Here is a 27,866-nt window from a genome sequence, read left to right as displayed (position 1 = left end):
CTGCAACCCAAACCAGAGGAATAGAGAGAAGTTGCAGCAATGCAGAGGTCGTCGTGGTTAGTGCTCATGTGGCTTTTATCTGGCATAGATGCTGGGTCACTCGCGTTAGAAGAAGCATCAACTAGCCATCACTTTGGAGTGGAATCCAGGAAAATGCCAAGTGTTTCCCAATCTTCATCAACAGGTAAGCTCTGCTTATTGTATACAACAGACCTGGGCAAATTAGGGCCCGGGGGCCGCATGTGGCCCGTTAAGCTTTTCAATCTGGCTCACCGGACATTCCCAAATATTATTTTTTTATTTTTAAGATGGAAACTGTAGGTGCCATTATGATGTGCAGTGATGTTTTCAAATGACCATAAGTCTTGAACTAAACAAAGTATTTCAATAGTTGGAATCTGCCCTTTCGCCTGATATACTAGTTACTATGGTAATGTACGTCACAGCAGCTCAGACGAGGTACTAAGCAGTGTGGGTGGGGAGCGTTTCCACAGAGTGTTTCCACAGCGGCCAGCCTGAAATGCGTGTGTCAGGGACCGATGCGGAAGGAGATTTTTTACAACAAAGTTCTAAAATTTAGTGATATATCAGATATATCAGATTGTAGGTGGGGTTTTTTAACCCTTCGTGTTCATATTTCTCTGTTAGTTGCAATTTTGTTGCGTTTTGCTTGATTGTAAAATATGTTGCTCGAGAGGGGGTGTGACGTTCATAGGTTGTCAATATTCAAAGTTTTATCGGTCATAGTTAATATTGTAAATCCCACATTCTTTATTTTCATGTACATTCTGGGTGTCTCATTCAGTAAAAATTGTAAAATTCCATTACGTTTTTTAAGGCGGCCTTTCATAACGTTTTTAGCATCCATCCATTCTCTTGCGCTTATCTGAGGTCGGGTCGCGGGGGCAGCAGCCTAAGCAGAGAAGCCCAGCCACTTCATCCAGCTCCTCCCGGGGGATCCCAAGGTGTTCCCAAGCCAGCAGGGAGACATAGTCTTCCCAACGTGTCCTGGGTCTTCCCTGTGGCCTCCTGCCGGTCGGACGTGCCCTAAACACCTCCCTAGGGAGGCGTTCGGGTGGCATCCTGACCAGATGCCCGAACCACCTCATCTGGCTCCTCTCCATGTGGAGGAGCAGCGGCTTTACTTTGAGTTCCGCCCGGATGGCAAAGCTTCTCACCTTATTTCTAAGGGAGAGCCCCGCCACCTAGAAAACTCATGTCGGCCGCTTGTACCCGTGATCTTGTCTTTTCGGTCATAACCCACAGCTCATGATCATCGATCCATCACAACGGATCGATACAGCGTCCGCATTACTGAAGACGCAGCACCGATCCGCCTGTCAATCTCACGATCCACTCTTCCGTCACTTGTGAACAAGACTCCGAGGTACTTCAACTCGTCCACATGGGGCAAGATCTCCTCCCCCAACTTGGAGATGGCACTCCACACTTTCCGGGGTGAGAACCATGGACTCGGACTTGGAGGTGCTGATTCAGCATTCAATCAGACATTAATGTGAGGTTTTGTATCAGTGTTCCTAAAAATCAGATATACCGGCCCCCGGACACATTTTTTAAAAAAAATTTGGCCCCCCGAGTCAAATAATTTCCCAGACCTGGTATAGAGTAGTGCTTGATATTATACGATGTAATCGTTTATGGTCTTTTTTTTCTTCTTTTTTTTTTAAAGGTGTGGATGATATTGTACAAATGCAATCCGAAGAGCAGCTGCCGGACCTCGGAAAGCTGACAGCAGATAGAGAAAAAAGAGGAGCCTCATGGTGGAAGAGGAAGCATGCAGCCACAGTGGACTCTTTTGCATATAGAATAGTAAGATACTCACTCGAACCTCTGTGCAAAATGTTGCAACATGCATAAAAATGCTCATTGATTCTGTCAGATATTTATTTAACAATGCAGTTGCATTTGTGAGCATTTTATTTTTGTTTATTATTGTTGGTGTCGTTTGAAGCGGTATTAAACTGGGCAATATCTTTCTATAAGATATTTATGATGATAATAATGATTATTTTGATTTTTTTCCCCCATCCCAGGCAGGTATAGGGCGACCCCTGGCGGGCTGGAGGATGAACAACAAAGCTGAGGATGCGAGCAGCGCTTTAATGGTCGTGTTGAAGGAACTTCATTCTGAGAAGAGGAAGCTGAGGAGTCAAGGGGAAGCCCAGAAGGAAGAGGAGGAAGATGACGACGATGATGACGACGACGACGACGACGACGACGACGAGGAGGAGGAAGAAGATGAGGAGGTTTAAACTTCTTACTGCTCGCAGCTGAGTTTGATGTTTATTGATGAAAGTTACTGAATTAAATGTTTTTGTGTCAGGAGGAAGAGGAAGACGAGGAGGAAGGAGCAGAAGAAGAGGAAGAGGAAGAGGAAGGAGCAGAAGAAGAGGAAGAGGAACCAACTGAAGCTCCCAGCAACCAAACAGAAACAAGCGTCAGTCCCCTGGCTCAGTGTCAGACTGACAGCAATGAAATAAGCTGCAGGGATGTCGGCATGACTCACCTGCCAATCATCCACAACCTGGAGGCCACTAAGCTGGACATTGCAGGTGTGTAGGCACTACTTTAAAATCCTTTTAGATCATCCAGTTAATATCATGTACATTGTACAGTTCTGCTTGTTTCAGTAGAAACAAAAAAACTTGAGGTTTTCCATCAAGCATGGAGTGATAGTTTAATAACTTATAAACGCATGCTTACCTCAGCTAAAGCTAAATACTACTCAAATCTCATCCGCCTCAACAAAAACGATCCTAAATTTCTGTTTAGTACAGTAGCATCGCTAACCCAACAAGGGACTCCTCCCAGTAGCTCCACCCACTCGGCAGATGATTTTATGAATTTCTTTAATAAGAAAATTGAACTCATTAGAAAAGAGATTAAAGACAACGCATCCCAGCTACAACTGGGTTCTATTAACACAAATACGACTGTATATACGACGGACACTGCCCTCCAAAATAGTCTCTCTATTTTTGATGAAATAACATTAGAGGAATTATTACAGCGTGTAAGTGGGATAAAACAAACAACATGTTTACTTGACCCACTTCCTGGGAAACTTATCAAGGAACTGTTTGTATTATTAGGTCCATCAGTGTTAAATATTATAAACTTATCACTTTCCTCCGGCACTGTTCCCCTAGCATTCAAAAAAGCGGTTATTCATCCTCTGCTCAAAAGACCTAACCTCGATCCTGACCTCATGGTAAACTACCGACCGGTCTCCCACCTTCCGTTTATTTTCAAAATTCTCGAAAAAATTGTTGCACAGCAGCTAAATGAACACTTAGTGACTAACAATCTCTGTGAACCTTTTCAATCCGGTTTCAGGGCAAATCACTCTACGGAGACAGCCCTCGCAAAAATGACTAATGATCTATTGCTAACGATGGATTCTGATGCGTCATCTATGTTGCTGCTTCTTGATCTTAGCGCCGCTTTTGATACCGTCGATCATAATATTTTATTAGAGCGTATCAAAACACGTATTGGTATGTCAGACTTAGCCTTGTCTTGGTTTAACTCTTATCTTACTGACAGGATGCAGTGCGTCTCCCATAACAATGTGACCTCGGACTATGTCAAGGTAACGTGCGCAGTTCCCCAGGGTTCGGTTCTTGGCCCTGCACTCTTTAGTATTTACATGCTGCCGCTAGGTGACATCATACGCAAGTACGGTGTTAGCTTTCACTGTTATGCTGATGACACTCAACTCTACATGCCCCTAAAACTGACCAACACGCCGGACTGTAGTCAGCTGGAGGCGTGTCTTAATGAAATTAAACAATGGATGTCCGCTAACTTTTTGCAACTCAACGCTAAGAAAACGGAAATGCTTATTATCGGTCCTGCTAGACACCAACATCTATTTAATAATACCACCTTAACATTTGACAACCAAACAATTAAACAAGGCGACTCGGTAAAGAATCTGGGTATTATCTTCGACCCAACTCTCTCGTTTGAGTCGCACATTAAGAGTGTTACTAAAACGGCCTTCTTTCATCTCCGTAATATCGCTAAAATTCGTTCCATCTTGTCCACTAGCGACGCTGAGATCATTATTCATGCGTTCGTTACGTCTCGTCTCGATTACTGTAACGTATTATTTTCGTGTCTCCCTATGTCTAGCATTAAAAGATTACAGATGGTACAAAATGCGGCTGCAAGGCTTTTGACAAAAACAAGAAAGTTTGATCATATTACGCCTATACTGGCTCACTTGCACTGGCTTCCTGTGCACTTAAGATGCGACTTTAAGGTTTTACTACTTACGTATAAAATACTACACGGTTTAGCTCCAGCCTATCTCGCCGATTGTATTGTACCATATGTCCCGACAAGAAATCTGCGTTCAAAGAACTCCGGCTTATTAGTGATTCCCAGAGCCAAGAAAAAGTCTGCGGGCTATAGAGCGTTTTCTATTCGGGCTCCAGTACTCTGGAATGCCCTCCCGGTAACAGTTAGAGATGCTACCTCAGTAGAAGCATTTAAGTCCCATCTTAAAACTCATTTGTATAATCTAGCCTTTAAATAGACCCCCCTTTTTTAGACCAGTTGATCTGCCGTTTCTTTTCTTCTCTCCTCTTCTCCCCTGTCCCTTGCGAGGGGGAGTTGCATAGGTCCGGTGGCCATGGATGAAGTGCTGGCTGTCCAGAGTCGGGACCCCGGGTGGACCACTAGCCTGTGCATCGGTTGGGGACATCTCTGCGCTGCTGACCCGTCTCCGCTCGGGATGGTTTCCTGTTGGCCCCGCTGTGGACTGGACTCCCGCTGATGTGTTGGATCCACTGTGGACTGGACTTTCACAATGTTATGTCAGACCCACTCGACATCCATTGCTTTCGGTCTCCCCTAGAGGGGGGTGGGTTACCCACATATGCGGTCCTCTCCAAGGTTTCTCATAGTCATTCACCGACGTCCCACTGGGGTGAGTTTTTCCTTGCCCGTATGTGGGCTCTGTACCGAGGATGTCGTTGTGGCTTGTACAGCCCTTTGAGACACTTGTGATTTAGGGCTATATAAATAAACATTGATTGATTGATTGATTGAGTAGCATTCGGGCCAATGATTACCGTATTTTTCGGAGTATAAGTCGCTCCGGAGTATAAGTCGCACCGGCCGAAAATGCATAATAAAGAAGGAAAATAACATATATAAGTCGCACTGGAGTATAAGTCGCATTTTTTGGGGAAATGTATTTGATAAAACCCAACACCAAGAATAGACATTTGAAAGGCAATTTAAAATAAATAAAGAATAGTGAACAACAGGCTGAATAAGTGTACGTTATATGACGCATAAATAACCAACTGACAACGTGCCTGGTATGTTAACGTAACATATTATGGTAAGAGTCATTCAAATAACTATAACATATAGAACATGCTATACGTTTACCAAACAATCTGTCTCTCCTAATTGCGAAATCCCATGAAATCTTATAAGTCTAGTCCAGGGGTCAGCAACCTTTACCACTCAAAGAGCCATTTTGGCAAGTTTCACAAATTAAAGAAAATAATGGGAGCCACAAAAATGTTTTTTAAATTTAAAATGAAAAACACCGCATACAAAGCTTAAATGCTTTGTGCTATGTTAACCAGAGGTCTCAGACACAGGCACCGGCATGCCCTTTAATGTGGAGATTTAATGTTAGTGCGGCCCGCGAGTTTTGAATGAATGGCGCTTGATAGCGTCATACTTGCCAACCCTTTCATAATTTCCGGGAGACTCCCGACTATCAGGGCGTGATGGCACTGCTTTTGGAGTACTCTACAGCCTGCCCAAACAGTGTACCTGCTCAACCACATGCACAATTCAGTTTCAGCTTGCTCTGTAAGTGATAGCAAGGCGTACTAGTTCAGCAGCCACACATCTTACACTGACGGTAGCCTTATAAAACAACTTTAACACTGGTGCGTTACAAATATGCGCCACACTTTGAACCCACACCAAAAAAGAATGACAAACACATTTCTGGAGAACATCTGCACTGTAACACAACATCAACACAACACAACCAATACCCAGAATCCCATGCAGCCCTAACTCTTCCGCTCAACCAACGCACGGAGGGGGGGGGGGTTGATGTGTGGGGGGATTTGGTGGTAGCGGGGGTGTATAATCTAGACCGGAAGAGTTAGGGCTGCATGGGATTCTGGGTATTGGTTGTGTTGTGTTTATGTTGTGTTACGGTGGGATGTTCTCCAGAAATGTGTTTATCATTCTTTTTTGGTGTGGGTTCACAGTGTGGCGCATATTTGTAACGTAACAGTGTTAAAGTTGTTTGATACGGCTACCGTCAGTGTAAGCTGTGTGGCTGATGACTAAGTATGCTTTGCTGTGGCCGGGCTGGCACGCTGTTTGTAAATGCTATAGAGAACAATTACTACAGTGCAATTAGGGCACACCCTTAATTTAGTAATTAGAGTGAAAATAGGATTATATTTTCCCTGGGAGTTATCTAGGAGAGGCACTGAGATCCATAAATCTCCTGCGAAAATCAGGGGGGTCGGCAAGTATGCAGCTGAGCCGCATCAGAGTGGTCAAAGAGCTGCATGCGGCTCCAGAGCCGCGGGTTGCAGACCCCTGGTCTAGTCTGTTACGTGAATGAGCTAAATAATATTATTTGATATTTTACGGTAATGTGTTAATAATTTCACACATAAGTCGCTCCTGAGTATAAGTCGCACCCCCGGCCAAACTACGAAAAAAACTGTGACTTATATTCCGAAAAATACGGTACATTGTGATATCTTAACAGTGGTTCGGATTTTATCACCAAGTACCACCTCAGAAAACACTTGGCTCTCCAAGTACTACCTCAGAAAACACTTGGCTCTCCAAGTACCACCGTAATGACCACCATTAAAATACAGTAGCGTAGTAGGCCTAAGTATTCATTAAAAAACAAGTCTCTGAGGTTTTATTTAACACATATTTCATATTTTGTAACATTACACACAGTTTGAACAGTAACACTGTTTTTGAATATAGAAAAAGTAAATACCGTTTCTTTAGTAAAAATTTTTTTTTGCCGTACAACTCAATGCGGCCCACGTACCACTTGTGGTACATGTACTCCAGTTTGAGAATCTCTGTCCTAACATATCTCAGAGGCATCAAGCTTAAAGACAGATATGTTCTACACCAGACTATAGCTCATTTCCATCTGCAGTCCCTGGTTACCTAAATTGAAGAGATACAAAAACATTTGGAGACACATGCTTTAAGACAAGTCTATGACTCATCAAAATGAAAAGTCATGACTTGTTTCTGGCAAACTCACTGATTATTTACTCATGGCGAAGTTAATTTCCCAGCACATAAGCAAATATTGTCAACAATATGTCAACACCTCCTTATCTAAACATGAGTGAGTACAGCTCACAGTAAAAATTTCCAAACTGGGATATTTACCAAAATTGTTTTGGGGGCCACATTTACAGAAGGATATACGGGGACAGCGTGGTGGAGTTGTGAGAGTGGCCGTGCCAGCAACCTGAGGGTTCCTAGTTTGATCCCCACCTTCTACCAACCTCGTCATGTCCGTTGTGTCCTTGATCAAGACACTTCACCCTTGCTCCTGATGGGTCGTGGTTAGCGCCTTGCATGGCAGCTCCCGCCATCAGTGTTTGAATGTGTGTGTGAATGGGTGAATGTGGAAATATTGTCAAAGCGCTTTGAGTACCTTGAAGGTAGAAAAGCGCTATACAAGTATAACCCATTTACCATTTACCATATAGACCGGTGGGGGGCGGACTTCTGTAAATTCCAAAACAGTGTCCTCTACAGTGGACATTTGTTTTTGGTCTATTTGTTTTGTCATTTCCGGGATCACACTGCTTTTCTTAAAAATCTGCTGCAAAAATGTGAGACTCTCACAAGTTGTTAGAACTAAACTCGCAGGCCACCATTTGAACAGCACTAATGATGAAAAAGAGAGGACCTCAAATGGAACCTTGAGGGACACCACCAGTGTAACTAAAGAAGTTGAACAAATGACTACTGACTGCATCTGAAGGAAACAAGCTACAGCAACATCTTACTTATATAAATCACATTACAAAAACAAATGTGTTACTGCCAAAAGGGAGACTGCCTAAAAGGGTGCCTTGAGGAACGCCTCAGTTGTGTAAATCTAATGTTTGGACCCCAGTGTTCTTTATTTGCTAGCAAAGTTCAAATGTCAAGCAAGGATCTGCAAATGTGTTTACAGTGTTCCAAGTTCCTCTATACCAGTGGTTCGCAAACTTTTTTCACCAAGTACCACCTCAGAAAAATCTTGGCTCTCCAACTACCACCACAGTGACCAACATTAAAGTACAGTAGCGTAGTAGGTCTAAGTATTCCTTAAAAAGGAGGAAGAGGTTTTGTTTAACACGTATATTTGCTATTTTTGGCCACTGTAACATTACACATGATTAGAACAGTAGCACTATGTTTGAATATAGGAAAATAAAGATGGAGATGGAGCCTGAATACCAGTAGTGGTACACGTACCACAGTTTGAGAATCACTGCTCTATACAACAGGAGAGCACTACTTTTAATTAGGAATTTTCTGCAAAAATGTTTCTCTCCAAAGTTTTGAACTGAATGGTGTCATTTATGGGTCGGATTTGGTCCCAGGCCCATTTTAGGCAAACCCGCTGTAAGGGTAATATGACTTAAGTCAAAGTAAGAAGTAATCATCCAAATAATTACTTGAGTAAGTAACTATTCAGTGAAAAAACTACTCAGGTACTGAATAACTGGTGAGTAACTTCTGACTTATTTTATGTCTAATGCGGTCATGTGACTGTCAGGCTCTGATTGACGAAACCGAGTCACGTTGTAGTGGCCTTTGGAAGAAGTATCTCCAACGAGGCAAAAGTACACATCTGCAAGCAATTGCCAATAGATTATGAATAAATAAAATCGGAAAGAAACTCAATATAACGGAGTAAAATGATGTTGCATTAAAAACTACTCTGTCCAAATGATCTAAAAAGGTACTTAAGTGAATGTAATGGAGTCAATATAGGGCGTCACTCATCAACTCTGGTTGTCAGCTATTTACGCAACAATGCCTTTGTCTACTTTTTTGAGTGGATAGTATACTGCTATACAAGCTGTACATTGACTACTCCGAAATATTGTACCAGTTGCATTTCTATAATACTGTCTGTTGAGAAAGTACAACAAATGGTAAATGGGTTGTACTTGTATAGCGCTTTTCTACCTTTTTTTTAAGAAACTCAAAGCGCTTTGACACTATTTCCACATTCACCCATTCACACACACATTCACACACTGATGGCGGGAGCTGCCATGCACGGCGCTAACCAGGCCCATCAGGAGCAAGGGTGAAGTGTCTTGCTCACGGACACAACGGACGTGACTAGGATGGTAGAAGGTGGGGATTGAACCAGCAACCCTCAGATTGCTGGCACGGCCACTCTCCCAACTTCGCCACGCCGTCCCAAAATTGTTGCTGAAATGTGAGTGGTGAAGTCACTCTTGTGAGATACTGTTTAATATGAATAAATATGTCAACCTTTCATTGCAAGTGACTGAACATTAACAGAGACACTTCTATATAACGTACTGGACTGAAGTATGATGACACACACATTTTAGTGAATAGATTAGAGATTACTTGTGAATATGAGCTATTTATACACGTTTAGTATACAGTACATGGACTTTTTTACCACCTGTTCTTGGAATATACGACACAAACATTTATATCATCATAATTTGTTGGCTGATTGAATGGAAGCAATGTGTAGTTCTAAAGCTCCTAAGTGCTGGCCTTATTGGGAAAACAAAAAAACAAAACAAAACAAAACTTACATTTTATGTACTTACACTGTAATACATGTTCATTGTGAATTCACAGAAAAGTACTGGCTTATACTTGCATTAATTTCTGTATTTGTGAAGTACAGCAAATAGTTGTCATTTTGTTGTAATGAACTATAAAATTACAATTGTGAAGTTAAAGCATTTAGTTGTAACTTTATTCAAATTGACTGTAAAATCACAGCTGTGCAGTTACAGTAAATTGCTGTAAAGATATTTCACAGCAACATTTACAGTATTTTACTGTGAAATATATTTCACTGTGAAAGATATTTCACAGTAACATTTACAGTAATTTACTGTGAAATATATTTACAGCAATTTACTGTAACTGCACAGTTGTGATTTTACGGTCAATTTTAATAAAGTTACAACTAAATGCTTTAACTTCACAATTGTAATTTTATCGTTTCTTTACAATAAAATGACAACTATTTGCTGTACTTATCAAGTATATTTTCATATTTAATTAGTCTGTCGGTTAGCAGCATACCGCCACTTACGGTACAAGAATGTGCAACGTAGTCTACGGAACCCCTTAAGAGACAAATCTGTTTGAATTTACAATGAAATATAAGGATGTCATATTTTTTTACAGTCATTTGTTGTAATGTTACAGTATATTTTGAGTATTTTTACAGTAAAAATATTGTTAAATGCTGTGAAATCCTGGTAGATTTTTACATTTTACCATTACAACAATCTTTGAAACTTGGTCCATTAAGGCAGGACTAGATGAGTTTGAGAGCTGTGACCTCAACCCTACTGAACACTTTTGGGATATACTTTGTAGTATCCATCCATCCATTTTCTACCGCTTATTCCCTTCGGGGTCGCGGGGGGTGCTGGTGCCTATCTCAGTATGTAATGCAATAATAGTACATGTGTCCTCATAATGTAACGGCACCTAATCTCCTGTAATTTTCTTTGAAAAAGGGAACAACATCCGAATAATTGCTCCAGAAGGTTTCTCCGGCCTGTCAAAGCTGAAAACATTGGACCTCAGCAAAAACCAACTGATTGATGAGTCATTCAGCCAAAAGCAACTGTATGTGAGTACTGTGTCTAGTACCTACACCTTTCCACTGAGTGTAAATACTGCACTCTGTACACTGTAACACTAATGTATATTTACCTTGGGACTAAAACGTTGTCTTGCAGCACCAATTAAATTGGAACTAGCGCCACAGGTAGGCAAGGAGGAGAAATAAACTAAATGCTGCTCTTTGTGACAACGTCAGCGGCTTAGGATCGGAACCCGTTAAATACCGATCGCTTTTATAAGTCAAATTCAAAAAGGCCCCTGCATCTTATTAAAATCAAAGACGGCCTTAATCCTGTATCATTATAGTAATTTAAGAGTGCTGGGAATCACATTAACTCATCTTTTCTAAGAATAACGTCGGGTCTAACCTCAAAATGACCACAGGCCAAACACACACAAAGATCCTGACCACACTCAAGCCGCCTACTGCACGCCAACCAATCATCATCCCCCACCATCAAAGCGCTCTCGCCGTATTGGCTGCATGGAAAACAGCTGCAGCCAATGACGTAGAGGAAAGTCAAATATTTTTAGTCCCACCCCCACCCACTCGGCTCACATGCCAGTAATGACAGAGGACTGATGGACACTGCAAAGGTTCCAGTCCACAGCTTTGAGATCAACCACAGCAGCTTTCACTAAAGAGCCACATTGATAGGCTGCACCAAAAATACAACATGGTAGATGATACAGAAGAGCCGTACAGATTTATTTTGGCATTCTTCAGCTTTGAACTCTGTAATTCCATTTTCTGGATGAAAATGATGGATTTTTTAGAACAAGCCTTCATTTTGTCTGTCCTTTGGCCTTATTTCCCTGCTCTTTTTGATGTGTGATCTTTAGAACTTGACCTCACTGAAGAAGCTGAACTTAGATGGCAACCAGCTCACAAAGGTACCGCCGCTGCCGCCGTCTCTTGAAGAGCTGAGCCTGAACAACAACAGGCTCGGCGCCCTCTCCCTTCATAGTTTCACAGGTACGGGGTGCAATGTGTCTCTGTGCAACAATGCCACTTTTATGCAAGTTCCAGTCATTATAGCTTTGCTGCCTCTTAAGGTTTGACCAACCTGTTGAGCCTGGCGCTGGAAGACAACAGTCTGCACGAAGGCACTGTGTCACGCCAAGCATTCAAACCGCTCAAGAGGCTTCACCACCTCAAGCTAGAGAACAACCGCTTCCGCTCGCTTCCCCACGGCCTTCCCCTCTCTCTGCAGGTGCACTGATAGCACTTTGCTATACATTAGGGCAGTGTTTTTCAACCCCTGTTCCGCGGCGTGAGATCCAGTCTGGTGTGCCGTGGAAGATTATGTAATTTCACCTAATTGGGTTAAAAATATTTTTTGCAAACCAGTAATTATAATCCGCAAATGTGCCGTTGTTGAGTGTGTGTGCTGTCTAGAGCTCGGCAGAGTAACCATGTAATACTCTTCCAAATCAGTAGGTGGCAGCAGGTAGCTAATGGCTTTGTAGATGTTGGTAACATGGTTTGTTGTGATCACAATATGCGGGAGGCAGCGTGCAGGTAAAAAGGTATCTAACACCTTTTTTTCTCTTTCTGTCCCCTCCTGCTCCGGCCCGGCTGCACCAAATGATAATATAAATACATTTAATAAAGTCAAAATACAAATAAGGCAACAAGAGAAGTATCCGACACTTGTCTTTTGTAGAGTAAATCTGAACAGCCAATATGGGCATCTACATCTACTATATGATTTGCCTCAGAAGCTGGGCAGGACATTATTAAAATAAAATAAATAAATAAAATAAAATAAAAAAGTATCTAACACATAAACCAAAAATAAACAAAAGGCGAGTGCCGCTAAGAAAAGGCATTGAAGATTAGGGATGGCTATGCAAAACGAAAGTAAAACTGAACTGGCTGCAAAGTAAACTAAAACAGAATGCTGGACGACAGCAAAGACTTACAGCGTGTGGAGCAGACGGCGTCCACAAAATACATCCGTACATGACAGGACAATCAACAATGTCCCCACAAAGAAGGATAGCGTCCGCACAACTTAGTCTAGCAGGTGCGGGGAATAGCGTTCAAGGAAGACATGAAACTGCTACAGGAAAATACCAACAAAAGAGGAAAAGCCACCAAAATAGGAGTGCAAGACAAGAACTAAAACACTACACACAGGAAAACGCCAAAAAACTCAAAATAAGTCACGGCGTGATGTGACAGGTCGTGACAGTACACCTACTTAGAGACAAGAGCTATAGTGATGCATGGTTGGTTATGGTTTAAAGTCATATCCAACAATTGCGAGAACGACTTTTTATTGTCAATACCGGCTGCTGAGTTTCATTTTTTGATGTTTTCTGCTGGTGGTGTGCCTCAGAATTTTTTCAATGAAAAAGATGTGCCGTGGCTCAGAAAAGGTTGAAAAACACTGCAGTAGGGAATCCATATCTCAAAACATCACGCATGTTGTACATTATGCATATGTGCCCTTTTCGCTCCCTTATTAAATAGACATTAGAGATGGATAGGAATCTGATAGAGGAGGTGACAGGGGAGCCACTGAGGGGCTGCACTCGTTTGACGGAGCTGGACCTGAGTCACAACCTCCTGCACAATGAAGGCCTCAGCCAACGTGCCTGGAACCGCCTCAGGTAGGTCCAGTCATACACCTATACGCACTGCAAACTGTTTGCCAATTGCCAAGATTTGAAAATGTTTTTCTAGAAATATCCCTAGTTTTAAGAGCTATTTACTTACTTTTAGTGACACAAATTAAATTTCAAAGCTCAAAGCGCTTTACATAGTGAAACCCATTATCTACATTTAAACCAGTATAGGGGGCACTTGGAGCAGGTGGGTAAAGTGTCTTGCCCAAGGACAAAACGGCAGTGACTAGGATGGTGAAAGCAGGAATTGAACCAGGAACCCTCAAGTTGCTGGCACGGCGGATCTACTAAGCGAGCCCACTAATCTTAATTTTAGCATTAATATTATTTGTTTTTCTCTATTCTAGTTTAAACATTTTAAAATTGAGTAAATACATTTTCAAATCAGATATTTTGTTTTTCCCCATAATAGAAAATCGTGTTTAAATATTCTGCAACATCTCGAGGAGGCTTGATTTAAGAATTGCAAGTTTAATAATGCTTGTCTTCAAAAATAAATACTTACACTATATTGCCAAAAGTATTTGGCCACCTGCCTTGACTCACATATGAACTTGCAGTGCCATCCCATGGAATTGTCCAAAATGTGTTGGTATCCTGGAGCATTTAAAGTTCCTTTCACTGGAACTAAGGGGCCAAGCCCAACTCCTGAAAAACAACCCCACACCATAATTCCTCCTCCACCGAATTTCACACTCGGCACAATGCAGTCTGAAATGTAGCGTTCTCCTGGCAACCTCCAAACCCAGACTCGTCCATCAGATTTCCAGATGGAAAAGCGTGACTCATCACTCCAGAGAAGGCGTCGCCACTGCTCTAGAGTCCAGTGGCGACGTGCTTTACACCACTGCATCCCACGCTTTGCATTGGACTTGGTAATTTATGGCTTAGATGCAGCTGCTCGGCCATGAAAACCCATTCCATGAAGCGCTCTGCGTACTGTACGTGGGCTAGTTGGAAGGTCACATGAAGTTTGTAGCAACTGACTGTGCAGAAAGTCAGCAACCTCTTTGCACTATGCGCTTCAGCATCCGCTGACCCCTTTCTGTCAGTTTACGTGGCCTACCACTTCGTGGCTGAGTTGCTGTTGTTCCTAAACTCTTCTATTGTCTAATAATAAAGCCGGCAGTTGACTTTGGAATATTTAGGAGCGAGGAAATTTCTCGACTGGATTTGTTGCACAGGTGGCATCCTATGACAGTTCCACGCTGAAAATCACTGAGCTCCTGAGCGCGGCCCATTCTTTCACAAATCTTTGTAGAAACAGTCTCCATGCCTAAGTGCTTGATTGTATACACCTGTGGCCGGGCCAAGTGATTAGGACACCTGATTCTCATCATTTGGATGGGTGGCCAAATACTTTTGGCAATATACTGTATTTCTATCTTAAAGGTCCTGCTAATTTCTAAATATACAAATCTTAATTTAGGATGTTTTATCAAGTAAAATTATTTGTCCATACAACTAGTTAATCTAACTAGTTTTAGTATTTTATTCCTAAAATCCAGTCTTTTTATCTTATATTTTGACAGCTCCTTTTTACACAGCAGTCTTCAAACTGCAGTTCAATTCTCAGCCACGAGGCGGTGTCTCTCGATAAATATGATTATCATACTGTACTGATTTTGATTTATGCTAAGCTGATAGCTTGTGGCAGTTAAACTCCCATCCAAAGAAACATTCAATGGCAGATCATTTGTTATTCCGGGAATACATTATTAGGTCTTAACACTGGCAATAAAATACACATTGCTTTTTACAGTAGCTCCTTTACAATTTCATCAGTGTCTGACTATATGGTTTGTGTGTTTTTTGATGCTCAGGGACTGTTATTTATTTTCCATGTACTTTTTATTTTCCCCTCTTGCACACACACACACACACACACACACACACACACACACACACACACACACACACACACACACACACACACACACACACACACACACACACACACACACACACACACACACACACACACACACACACACACACACACACACACACACACACACACACACACACACACACATATGCACAAGCTAAATGTTGACTGGCTTGACTTTGTGTGTGTGTGTATATGAGCATCCTGAATGTGTTAATATGTCAGCAAGGTGTGTGAGACGTGTGTATTATAGTTAATTCCTGTGGGTTTTTCCACTGCTCCCTGGGATTATTCTAAAACCACAACGGGAGCTTCCGGGAGAGCTGAGGAAAGTGCAAATGTGAGAAAAACGACAGTCAAACACATTTTGGGAGTCAACGGATGATTTGTAAAATTGCTGCATCAAGATCCAAATATAGTACAAATCCAACACCTTTTTCATAAAGACACACAAAGTAGAGGTGAAAATGGCATATTTGCAATGAAGCTGCAGCAGAGACCAATGAAGCTTTGTTGGAAGGTTTCCCGTTTTATAGTTTAGACAACAGAGCTTTAGTTGAACTCCTGTGCAATGATTTCAGGAGGGCAAAGCTGGAATTCCAATAATCTTTTCTTTATAATTAATCTCTTGTCAGTGCATGTTTGCATAGAGAATGATACACTATATTGCCAAAAGTATTTGGCCACCTGCCTTGATTCACATATGAACTTGAAGTGCCATCCCATTCCTAACCCATAGGGTTCAATATGATGTTGGTCCACCTTTTGCAGCTATTACAGCTTCAACTCTTCTGGGAAGGCTGTCCACAAGGTTGCAGAGTGTTTTTATAGGAATTTACGACCATTCTTCCAAAAGCTCATTGGTGAGGTCACGCACTGATGTTGGTCGAGAAGGCCTGGCTCTCAGTCTCCGTTCTAAATCATCCCAAAGGTGTTCTATCGGGTTCAGGTCAGGACTCTGTGCAGGCCAGTCAAGATTATCCACACCAGACTCTGTCATCCATGTCTTTATGGACCTTGCTTTGTGCACTGGTGCACAGTCATGTTGGAAGAGGAAGGGGCCCGCTCCAAACTGTTACCACAAGGTTGGGAGCATGGAATTGTCCAAAATATTTTGGTATCCTAGAGCAGGGGTCAGCAACCCGCGGCTCCGGAGCCGCATGCGGCTCTTTGACCACTCTGATGCGGCTCAGCTGCATACTTGCCGACCCCCCTGATTTTCCCAGAAGACTTATGGATCTCAGTGCCTCTCCTAGATAACTCCCAGGGAAAATAAAATCCTATTTTCACTCTCATTACTAAATTAAGGGTGTGCCCTAATTGCACTGTAGTAATTGTTCTCTATAGCATTTACAAACAGCGTGCCAGCCCGGCCACATGTTGTATGTAGCTTTTACTTGCACACATAGGTGACAGCAAAGCATACTTAGTCATCAGCCACACAGCTTACACTGACGGTAGCCGTATCAAACAACTTTAACACTGTTACGTTACAAATATGCACCACACTGTGAACCCACACCAAAAAAGAATGAAAAACACATTTCTGGAGAACATCCCACCGTAACACAACATAAACACAACACAACCAATACCCAGAATCCCATGCAGCCCTAACTCTTCCGGTCTAGATTATACACCCCCGCTACCACCAAATCCCCCCACACATCAACCCCCCCCCCCATCCGTGCGTTGGTTGAGCGGAAGAGTTAGGGCTGCATGGGATTCTGGGTATTCTGTTTGGGCAGGCTGTAGAGTGCGCCAAAAGCAGTGCCATCACGCCCTGATAGTCGGGAGTCTCCCGGAAATAATGAGAGGGTTGGCAAGTATGACGCTATCAAGCGCCATTCATTCAAAACTCGCGGGCCGCACTAACATTAAATCTCCACATTAAAGTGCATGCCGGTGCCTGTGTCTGAGACCTCAATCCGGCGTGTTGGTCAGCTTTAGGGGCATGTAGAGTTGAGTGTCATCAGCATAACAGTGAAAGCTAACACCGTACTTGCGTATGATGTCACCCAGCGGCAGCATGTAAATACTAAAGAGTGCAGGGCCAAGGACCGAACCCTGGGGAACTCTGCACGTTACCTTGACATAGTCCGAGGTCACATTGTTATGGGAGACGCACTGCATCCTGTCAGTAAGATAAGAGTTAAACCAAGACAAGGCTAAGTCTGACATACCAATACGTGTTTTGATACGCTCTAATAAAATATTATGATCGACGGTATCGAAAGCGGCGCTAAGATCAAGAAGCAGCAACATAGATGACGCATCAGAATCCATCGTTAGCAATAGATCATTAGTCATTTTTGCGAGGGCTGTCTCCGTAGAGTGATTTGCCCTGAAACCGGATTGAAAAGGTTCACAGAGATTGTTAGTCACTAAGTGTTCATTTAGCTGCTGTGCAACAATTTTTTCGAGAATTTTGGAAATAAACGGAAGGTGGGAGACCGGTCGGTAGTTTACCATGAGGTCAGGATCGAAGTTAGGTCTTTTGAGCAGAGGATGAATAACTGCTTTTTTGAATGCTAGGGGAACAGTGCCGGAGGAAAGTGATAAGTTTATAATATTTAACACTGATGAACCTAATAATAGAAACAGTTCCTTGATAAGTTTCCCAGGAAGTGGGTCAAGTAAACATGTTGTTTGTTTTATCCCACTTACACGCTGTAATAATTCCTCTAATGTTATTTCATCAAAAATAGAGAGACTATTTTGGAGGGCAGTGTCCGTCATATATACAGTCGTATTTGTGTTAATAGAACCCAGTTGTAGCTGGGATGCGTTGTTTTTAATCTCCTTTCTAATGAGTTCAATTTTCTTATTAAAGAAATTCATAAAATCATCTGCCGAGTGGGTGGAGCTACTGGGAGGAGTCCCTTGTTGGGTTAGCGATGCTACTTTACTAAACAGAAATTTAGGATCGTTTTTGTTGAGGCGGATGAGATTTGAGTAGTATTTAGCTTTAGCTAAGGTAAGCATGCGTTTATAAGTTATTAAACTATCACTCCATGCTTGATGGAAAACCTCAAGTTTAGTCGCGCGCCATTTGCGTTCCAGTTTTCTACATGATAATTTATGAGCTCTAATTTCTTCTGTAAACCATGGGGTGCGCCTTTTAGGGGCCCTTTTTTGCTTTAGCGGTGCTATACTATCAATAATTTCGCGCAAGGCATCGTCAAAGTTGTTAGTGAGGTTATCAATAGAGCTGACATAATTTGGGAATGGTGCCATTACCGAAGGCAGTAGGTCAGCAAGAGTCATCGTTGTGGCAGCATTAATGTTGCGGCCGTTATAGCAGTTATTATTATTATTAGCTTGTTGACAATGAGTCAAAACTTCAAATTTTATAAGGTAATGATCGGACATTACTTTAGTATATGGAAGTATCATAACTTTGGAGGTGGTGACACCCCTGACAAGCACTAGATCTATTGTATTACCGTTGCGATGCGTGGGTTCATGTATTATTTGTGTAAGACCACAGCTATCAATTATGGTTTGGAGCGCCACGCACTGAGGGTCCGATGGGGTATTCATATGGATATTAAAGTCCCCCATTATGATTATATTGTCGGCGTGCGTCACTAGATCAGCAACGAACTCTGAGAATTCACTGATAAAGTCCGAATAGGGCCCAGGGGGGCGGTAGATAACAGCCAGGTCGAGAGGTAGCGGTGTGACAGACCTCATAGTAAGCACCTCAAACGATTTATATTTATTATTTAGGTTAGGGGTAAGGTTGAAATTTTCATTGTATATTAGTGCGACACCCCCTCCCCTTTTAAGAGGACGGGCAACATGCGCATTCGTATAGTTAGGAGGAGATGCCTAATTGAGCGCAAAAAATTTGTCTGGTTTGAGCCAGGTTTCGCTAAGACCAATGACGTTAAGATTGTTGTCTCTAATGACCTCATTAACTAATAACGCCTTGGGAGACAATGATCTTATGTTTAAAAAGCCCATATCATAGGTATTGGGCTGTTTTGACGAGTTTTTGTTAAGATTATCCGTAGTGGCAATATTAACAATGTTACGTTTATTATGCGTAGTGCACTTTAAATAGTTTCGACCATATCTAGGAATTGATATGACGGGAATTTTCAGATTGTTTGCTTGGTGCTGCAATAGACTGGACATATCATAATTTGCCACCTCAGTAGAATGCATGTCCACCTCTGACACAGACACAACAGAAAAAACATTATGTGAATTGTGTATTATTCTAAGAGAATTGCTATGCGTACATGGATTATCCAGCCTGGCTATGGCTAGTTCTAACTTAACTGACTCCTCACCCGGACTAACAGACATTGTAATTGCCTGTGACCGGGCTTGCTCTAGTGTAGTCAGTCAAGTGAGACTTAAATAGTAGTCTATGTTTCTAGACAGGATGATGGCGCCTTCCTGGTTAGGGTGAAGGCCGTCTCTCATCAGCAAGCCTGGTTTATGCACTTAAACCTCTTTCTTGTTTAAAAGCTACATAATAATAACTTTGTTCATGCACATATTAAATATTAAGGTGTTCTGATGTATTCATTAAATCAGTGTATTCTTGTTTACCAACAAGGGATTCTAAGTAATATTTTGATATTGACAGATCCTAATTAGGCATAAATTACTATATTACCAAGTATGAAAAGTGTCCATATCAAAATATTACTTTGAATAACTTTTGGCAACAACTAACTTGGTGTTTGGGGTATTTTATCACATAAACAGTACAGTATGTACTTTGTTATTATATGTATGATGGGTAATCTAATAATGTATGCACAGATGAGATGTGTCAATATCCAAATATTACTTTGAATCACTTTTTGGCAACCAAAAGTACTTTGATTTAATGAATACATCCAAACACTTTATTCATATTTATTATGTGCATTAACAAAGAACAGTTAACATTGTATGTAGCTTCTAAACAAGAAAGAGGTTTTAGCACATTAACATCGGGTCTACAACAGTTCTTTACGATCTCATTATTACCATGAAAATGGCCAACTCTTTTTTAATTTATCGGACATGATAAAGGCTTGAATAATTTTATCCTTACAATAACCACGGATATAAAATGTTTGACTTACATGTAATAAGCAGTTGTGGACAGATGAAGGCCAGGCAGCGCAGCTTTACAAAGCGGTACGCGCTCCCGCGGCGGGAATACATTTTTGGCAGGGAATACGTTTATGGCACAACAACAGTAGCAGCAAATAATAGATTTGACTTACAGTTGTGTCGATGTCACAATTGATGACTTGCCAGTTGATGGCATCATAGCAGCAAAATGAAATGTGTCCTGTTCACTTTCTCCCAGGTGTACACATATTACCATGTGTAACATGTTAAAGCCTCACATTTTAGTTTTGGCGGTGACTTCCTCATCTCAGAAGGAAAAACATCTGATTGGCTCTCCTTCGTAACTAACCCCACCCCTCTGTTAGTGTGATATATTCTGAACTTGTACAACCCATCAACATGATGAAATCAAATATGATTTAATTTCGTTTCTGTCAACATTTTCGTCTCATATTTAAACTTTAACTAACATGTCAGTTAATTGTGCCACCGTCTTAGTCAACATGCTTTTGTTTTGATTACTTATCATCTTATTTTTACCTGCTCCGATGTAAAAAAAACAAAACCCGGCACAGGGTTCTTAAATGGAAAAGTTTGTATAGTGAAGCAGAGTTGTCAATAAGAAACAAAGTAAATGTGAATAATGGTTTCCAACCTCAACAAAAGTCCACATTTTAGTAAAAATGGGTACACTTTGAATACAATATAAAGTACTATACTGATATTAAAGGCCTACTGAAATTATTTTTTAAAATTTAAACGGGGATAGCAGATCCATTCTATGTGTCATACTTGATCATTTCGCGATATTGCCATATTTTTGCTGAAAGGATTTTTGTAGAGAACATCGAAGATAAAGTTTGCACCTTTTGGTCGCTGATAAAAAAAAGCCTTGCCTGTACCGGAAGTAGCGTGACGTCACAGGTTGAAAGGCTCCTCACATTTCCCCATTGTTTACACTAGCAGCGAGAGCGATTTTGACCGAGAAAGCGACGATTACCCCATTAATTTGAGCCAGGATGAAAGTTTCGTGGATGAGGTACGTGAGAGTGAAGGACTAAAGTGCAGTGCAGGACGCATCTTTTTTCGCTCTGACCGTAACTTAGGTACAAGCTGGCTCATTGGATTCCACACTCTCTCCTTTTTCTATTGTGGATCACGGATTTGTATTTTAAACCACCACGGATACTATATCCTCTTGAAAATGAGAGTCGAGAATGCGAAATGGACATTCACAGTGGCTTTTATCTCCACGACAATACATCGGTGAAGCACTTTAGCTACGGAGCTAACGTGATAGCATCGGGCTTAACTGCAGAGAGAAACAAAAGAAATAAACCCCTGACTGGAAGGATAGACAGAAAATCAACAATACTATTAAACTATGGACATGTAACTACACGGTTAATGCTTTCCAGCCTGGCGAAGCTTAACAATGCTGTTGCTAACGACGCCATTGAAGCTAACTTAGCAACGGGACCTCACAGAGCTATGATAAAAACATTAGCTATCCACCTACGCCAGCCAGCCCTCATCTGCTCATCAACACCCGTGCTCACCTACGTTCCAGCGATCGACGGCGCGACGAAGGACTTCACCCGATCATCAATGCGGTCGGTGGCTAGCGTCGGATAGCGCGTTTTCTATCCAAGTCAAAGTCCTCCTGGTTGTGTTGCTGTAGCCAGCCGCTAATACACTGATCCCACTTAAAGCTTTCTTCTTTGCAGTCTTCATTGTTCATTAAACAAATTGCAAAAGATTCACCAACACAGATGTCCAGAATACTGTGGAATTTTGCGATGAAAACCGAGCTTTTTGTATTGGATACAATGTGTCCGAATACTTCCGTTTCAACGATTGACGTCACGCGCATACGTCATCATACATAGACGTTTTCAACCGGAAGTTTAGCGGGAAATTTAAAATTGCACTTTATAAGTTAACCCGGCCGTATTGGCATGTGTTGCCATGTTAAGATTTCATCATTGATATATAAACTATCAGACTGCGTGGTCGGTAGTAGAGGGTTTCAGTAGGCCTTTAAACAAACATAGCAATGGGGTGATGGATCAACTTTCTATTTAATAACAAAGCCACAACAACAACAACAGCTGAACTGTTCTCCTCGCATTCAGCTGCCCTGCAGACACGCACACACATTGTCACTAGCCCTGTGGTGCAACGGCCAGGTTGCTACAATAATTAGGAATAAAAAATGTAGTCCACTTTACCTTTTGTTTAATTTTCTTGGTGTTCAGCTGAAGAAAATTGGAGGGGGAGGCAGCGCCGCCAACGCTGTGGATACTTCCTGAATATTTTTAACCACACGATTGTCTAATACTTTCTCTGGACTCATATCAAACCTAGAAATTAATGCTGTAAAAAAGCTACAAAATATAAAAAGCACACAAAGTAGTTTTTGTGGATGAAATATCCGAACACAAAAAACAAGGTTCGTACACCAAAGCATATTTCTTTTTGGCCTGTGGTTTATAAATCGAAAAGTTTGTATACAGGTGAAACTAAAAAAAATGCAAATATCGTGCAAAGGTTTGTTTATTCAAGCAATAAGATTTACAAGATTAAACTAACAAACGATAAAGACTCATAACATGCAACTCAAGATATTTCAAGTATTCTTTTGATATAATTTTGCTGATTATGGTTTACAGCCTATGGAAATGCCGAATTGAAAATATCTGAAAATGTTGGGATTTCAAAAACTATAAACAGTAAAAATCAGAACAAACAAAGACTTGACATGTCTCACTTTGCATGTAATGAGTTTATATAACATATTTGCATACATGTTTCACATTTGAAGTTGAATTGCTGAAATGAATGGACTTTTGCACAATATTCAGAATATTTATCCTGTTGAAATCCTGACTGTGGGAAAATTCTGCTCCAAAATTGAGTTGCTCTTGTGGCACTAATGCTGGTCGTGCTCTCACAGAAGTGTAAGTTACCTCTGCCAAAAGCGCTGACACACCCATGGCAGACCCTGGCTCCAGGACTTGTGAATGAGGACTGTCTGGATGAGTGTGTTTGGCTTTGATACTTGCCACAAAGTATCAATTTCTTCAAAAATAGCACCCAAACATTAGTTTGTGTGACCTGGTCCTAGCTGTTCTTTTGCTGTTTGCTGTCTCTGTTGTGTTTGTCATGGTTCTTGTATGCTGTGTGACCAGAAGCTACAGAAGCAGATACCACAGTAGCACTCTAATAACAGTCTCTATATCCCCACGCTCTGCCGTCAATGAAAATGATTCAGAGCGCCACATGTTTACTGTTCCTTGCGGAAACCGTGATGCATCTTTTCAAATGATGGGTACAGAGTTTGGACAGTACATATACAGTAGAACACTGCAGTCTTCCAGCCCAATTTCAATTCACTGCCTATATCTGATTTAATGAAGCATGTAGCACATTTTCAGCAAGTAAACCAGCAGCTATCCTTTGGTCAATAGCAAAACCTAAAATAATTATCCCCTTAAATCAAGTCCCCATACAGTCAACTCTCAAGAGGGCTTGGTCAGTTCTCAAGCTGGCAGAATGAGCTCATACATTCTGGAAACGTGAGCGCACGGTGAAGTATACAATTTCATCTGGTCTTCCCTATACACTAAATGGGCATGCTCCATAAAAGTCATCTGGAGGCCACTTTGGCACAAGGATTTTATTGGAATAAATAAGTCATCTCAATCAAACACTTGACTGTGCACATGGGTGTGTGCATACAGTACGGTATGTGTGTGAGTAGGCATGGACTGCAGTTGTTAAAGGACTGAGTGCTCCTCTCTGCTCAATAATAGCATGTGGCCCTCCGAGCTTCCTAGCAAAGACTTTGAATACAAATCAGTAGCGTGAAACTACAGTAGTATGAACGGGTACTGAGAAATGGACAGGCCACTATAGTAACATTTATCATGTTGAACTCACGCACAGTTACGTTCATAATCAATTTACTGTGACGAATAGATGCATCTACATGACGATGGTGCAGTATGACAGGGCTATTCAACTAGCAACCCGGGTTGCCAAATTCCCAGGCATAACACTAGACCGGCCCATTAATTCAGTTCAAAACTTTGGGGAAACTTTAAAATGTTTGCACATAATTACGTATTATAAAAACACAAAGGGGCTCCTGTTGTATTGAAGAACTTGGACCAGTGTAAACACATCCTTGCTCTGACCTTTTAACCTCCTAAAGGCCAGCTTCCACTGCAGTGGACACTTGTATTTGGATTAAAAGGGATCCATTTTTTCAGAAATTTGTAAATCTGACACATTTTTTTTAAAACTATAAACAAATGTCCACTACAGAGAATGGCTCTCAAAATAAAAATAGAGAAGTTCGGCCCCCTTAGTCCTAAGCATTCTGGAAATGTGGCCCCTATAACAATTTAATTTAATAACCCTGCAGTATGGTAAGGGTATAATTCGGGACATGTACTGAATTCTCTACTTTTATAGGCACTGGCTGAATTCCGTACTACCGGATTTGACTGCACTGTGCGGTCATTAGTTACCTCCCTACTAGTTCACTACCGGGTACTTATTCACGTAAAATCAAACCTTGTTGCTCGTGACATCAAGTCTGGTTGCAGACTGGGCTCAAACACTTGGCAGGCAAACAAGCCCTTAGAGCGGACTGAGCCAAACTGCCTCTATGTAATGTTACAATTTTCTATGCCAACAAAGCAAGTATGCCTGATAGAAAATGCTCGAACGTACAGCAAAGCTCCACTTTACCATAATGTGCTAGTGCTCAATGCTCTTACTGATTAGCATTAGTGATTTTACAGGTACCAGGATACCGATTTAAATGTGACAAGCACCCATCCCTAGGTGTAATGTCATGCAGCTATCGCTGTAAGACATACACACAATGGTAAAAATGAGATCTTAATCAGGTTCCTAAATCTGACCTGCGCTGAATGATATTAAAAATACGAGAAGTGTTACTCTTGCTCACTCATTTTAAATGTTCCCTCACTACAAATATGGGTGTGTGCATACTGGAGCATTTATATCAAGTTGAATTGAGGGGAGTTCATAACCTTTTTTACCTGCCCAGAAGCCTTCATTTGACTGCACTGTGCGGTCATTAGTTACCTCCCTGCTAGTTTCAGCGTTTTCTATTTGTAGCACAAATCAGGAACTATGCAGAGATTGGTGTACTAACAACAACAGCTCTTGTGGAAGGGGTGTCCAAACTTTTTCCATTGAGGGCCGCACACGGAAAAATTAAAGCATGCGGGGGCCATTTTGATATTTTTCATTTTCAAATCATAACAAAATATATAAATATAAAGGGTCTCAGTCATTAAAATGTTAAAAATAAGTCACATTATTATTATTTTTATTTATTTAACGCTTACAGTAAATCTCTATATCAACTTCAGGTTGATATAACGTTAAAAAAAAAGGTTTTATGCCTTTTCTGTCAAAGACAACTTTGTTTTTTATAGTAAAACTGAAATATGCAGTATTTTCCCCACCGCCCAAAACATTCAGAAAGCAATGTTTGATGTAAAGTAATTGGAGCCCTAAAAAGATCAATAATGCAGGACACCATTGATTTTAATTTATTATCATTTTTGATTAATCACAGTGAAAAGATCAATAAAATTCCATTAAATATATTTGGGATCCAAAAGGTCCCCCACTCATAAAGTGATAAATTTTTATTAGAGATGTCCGATAATATCTGTCCATTTTATTATTTTGTTTGTTTTATGCTCTTATGTCAAAGAAAACATTGTTTTTATATGGCAGCCACACAATATTTGCAATATTTTCCACATAAAACATTTTAAAGTGAAATATTTGAAGTAATTGGAGCCTTGAATAGATCAATAATTGATTATAACATTGAATTTTTTTTTAAACATTTTTTTTTTTTGAGCAATAGCAAAAAAAGCAAAATAAAGAAAGACAAAAGAAAAACAAACAGCCTGCATGGCAGCTTTGTGTCAACATTGCAACTGTTCCTCGTTAGATTTCACCTCATTCCACTTTTTTTAATGTTAATTTTTAATTTTTGCAATAGTATTTCCAGAATATGTGGCGGGCCGCTAAACAATTAACTGAGGGCTGCAAATGGCCCCCGGGCCGCACTTTGGACACCCCTGTCTTAGGGGAACACCACACTGAAATGCAGCACTGGTGCTGAGTATTCAAGGTCTTCATTTTCAATATATTTCCTTGTTTTGTAGAAGCCTTGAAGCCTTGGACCTGTCTTCCAACCACCTGACATCGGTGCCATTGAATCTTCCTCGTCCTCTCCAAAAACTCTACCTTCAACACAACAACATAAGCCACATCCCTGCCCTCATCTTTCGCCACATGCGGCCCGGCCTACGCTCACTTGATCTGTCCCACAATGCATTGAGGAATGAGGGTATCGAGCGAGGGTCTTTTGTCGGAACGTACCGCTCGTTGGTTGAACTCCTGATGGACAATAACATTCTTGGAGAGGTCCCTCGCTGGGTACGGCAGTTTAAGAACCTGCAGAGGCTGAGACTGGACAACAATCATATCAGGTACAATTCCAGAAGTATGTTCTGTTGGACTAATTATTGAGTCAACATACAGTGGTACTTCAGTTTTTGTTAGTATTCTGTTGCAAAAGGTCCGACGAAGACCATATGGTACAAACATGTGTGCAATTTTTACGATAATAAATCATGTAAATCAAGTCAATACTTTATATACACTCAAAACTATCGTAATTTAATATTAACATTTAATGGACAATACTTCTAATTTTACATGCAGAAAACAAAGCGAAATACAAAGCTAAATTCTCTCACTCACAACTTTATTTGGCCCAATTGTGAGTTATTTCGCATTTTTTCTCAGTCACCAACGCCAAATCATACAAAAAGAGGGTGTACAACGGTACAAAAATCAAGGTACCACTGCATGTGACAGGAAGGTCAATATTTTATGCAAAAGTACGTTACAATTTTGCATGTTTCATGTTCTAGGCTGGTGAGGCAGTGGGAAGTGTGTCACCCAAGAAATTCTGGCTCCACTTTGTCTTCCGTCCACTTGGAAAATAACCTGCTGGTGGTGGAGAAGATACCCCCCAATGCCTTCAAGTGTCTCACGGATGCACAGGGACTAGTCCTCCATCCTCAGCAGGGTTCAACAACTACACTTGAACATGAGCTCAACACAAGTTGGCAAGAATTAGTATGACAAGTTACAGTAATAACCCGCTCAACAGTGCAGCAACTCACTCGAAAAACATTATCTGGACAATATTTAATTGTGAAAATGTCCAGATATTTTCAAAACTGTTAGGATATGATATCAACATGTTCATACTTTG

The 27,866-nt window shown here is 41.1% G+C and overlaps 1 protein-coding gene across 1 annotated transcript; it reads left to right on the top strand.

Annotated features, from left to right (window-relative positions):
- The first annotated feature begins 152 nt into the window (after window positions 1–152).
- On the top strand, window positions 153–27,866 carry si:dkey-32e6.6 (extracellular matrix protein 2). The gene is made up of 10 exons (XM_062052103.1): window positions 153–184; window positions 1,691–1,830; window positions 2,055–2,267; window positions 2,345–2,573; window positions 10,809–10,924; window positions 11,761–11,893; window positions 11,974–12,131; window positions 13,397–13,536; window positions 26,746–27,072; window positions 27,520–27,866. Exons 1-10 carry the CDS (start codon window positions 154–156, stop codon window positions 27,731–27,733), a joined length of 1,701 nt encoding a protein of 566 aa, XP_061908087.1. The 5' UTR covers window position 153; the 3' UTR covers window positions 27,734–27,866.

The sequence above is a fragment of the Entelurus aequoreus genome, linkage group LG07 (assembly GCF_033978785.1).
Source record: "Entelurus aequoreus isolate RoL-2023_Sb linkage group LG07, RoL_Eaeq_v1.1, whole genome shotgun sequence".
Lineage (NCBI taxonomy): Eukaryota > Metazoa > Chordata > Actinopteri > Syngnathiformes > Syngnathidae > Entelurus > Entelurus aequoreus.
Note: the sequence above shows the minus strand (reverse complement) of the source record. Positions and strands in the feature narration are given on the sequence as shown.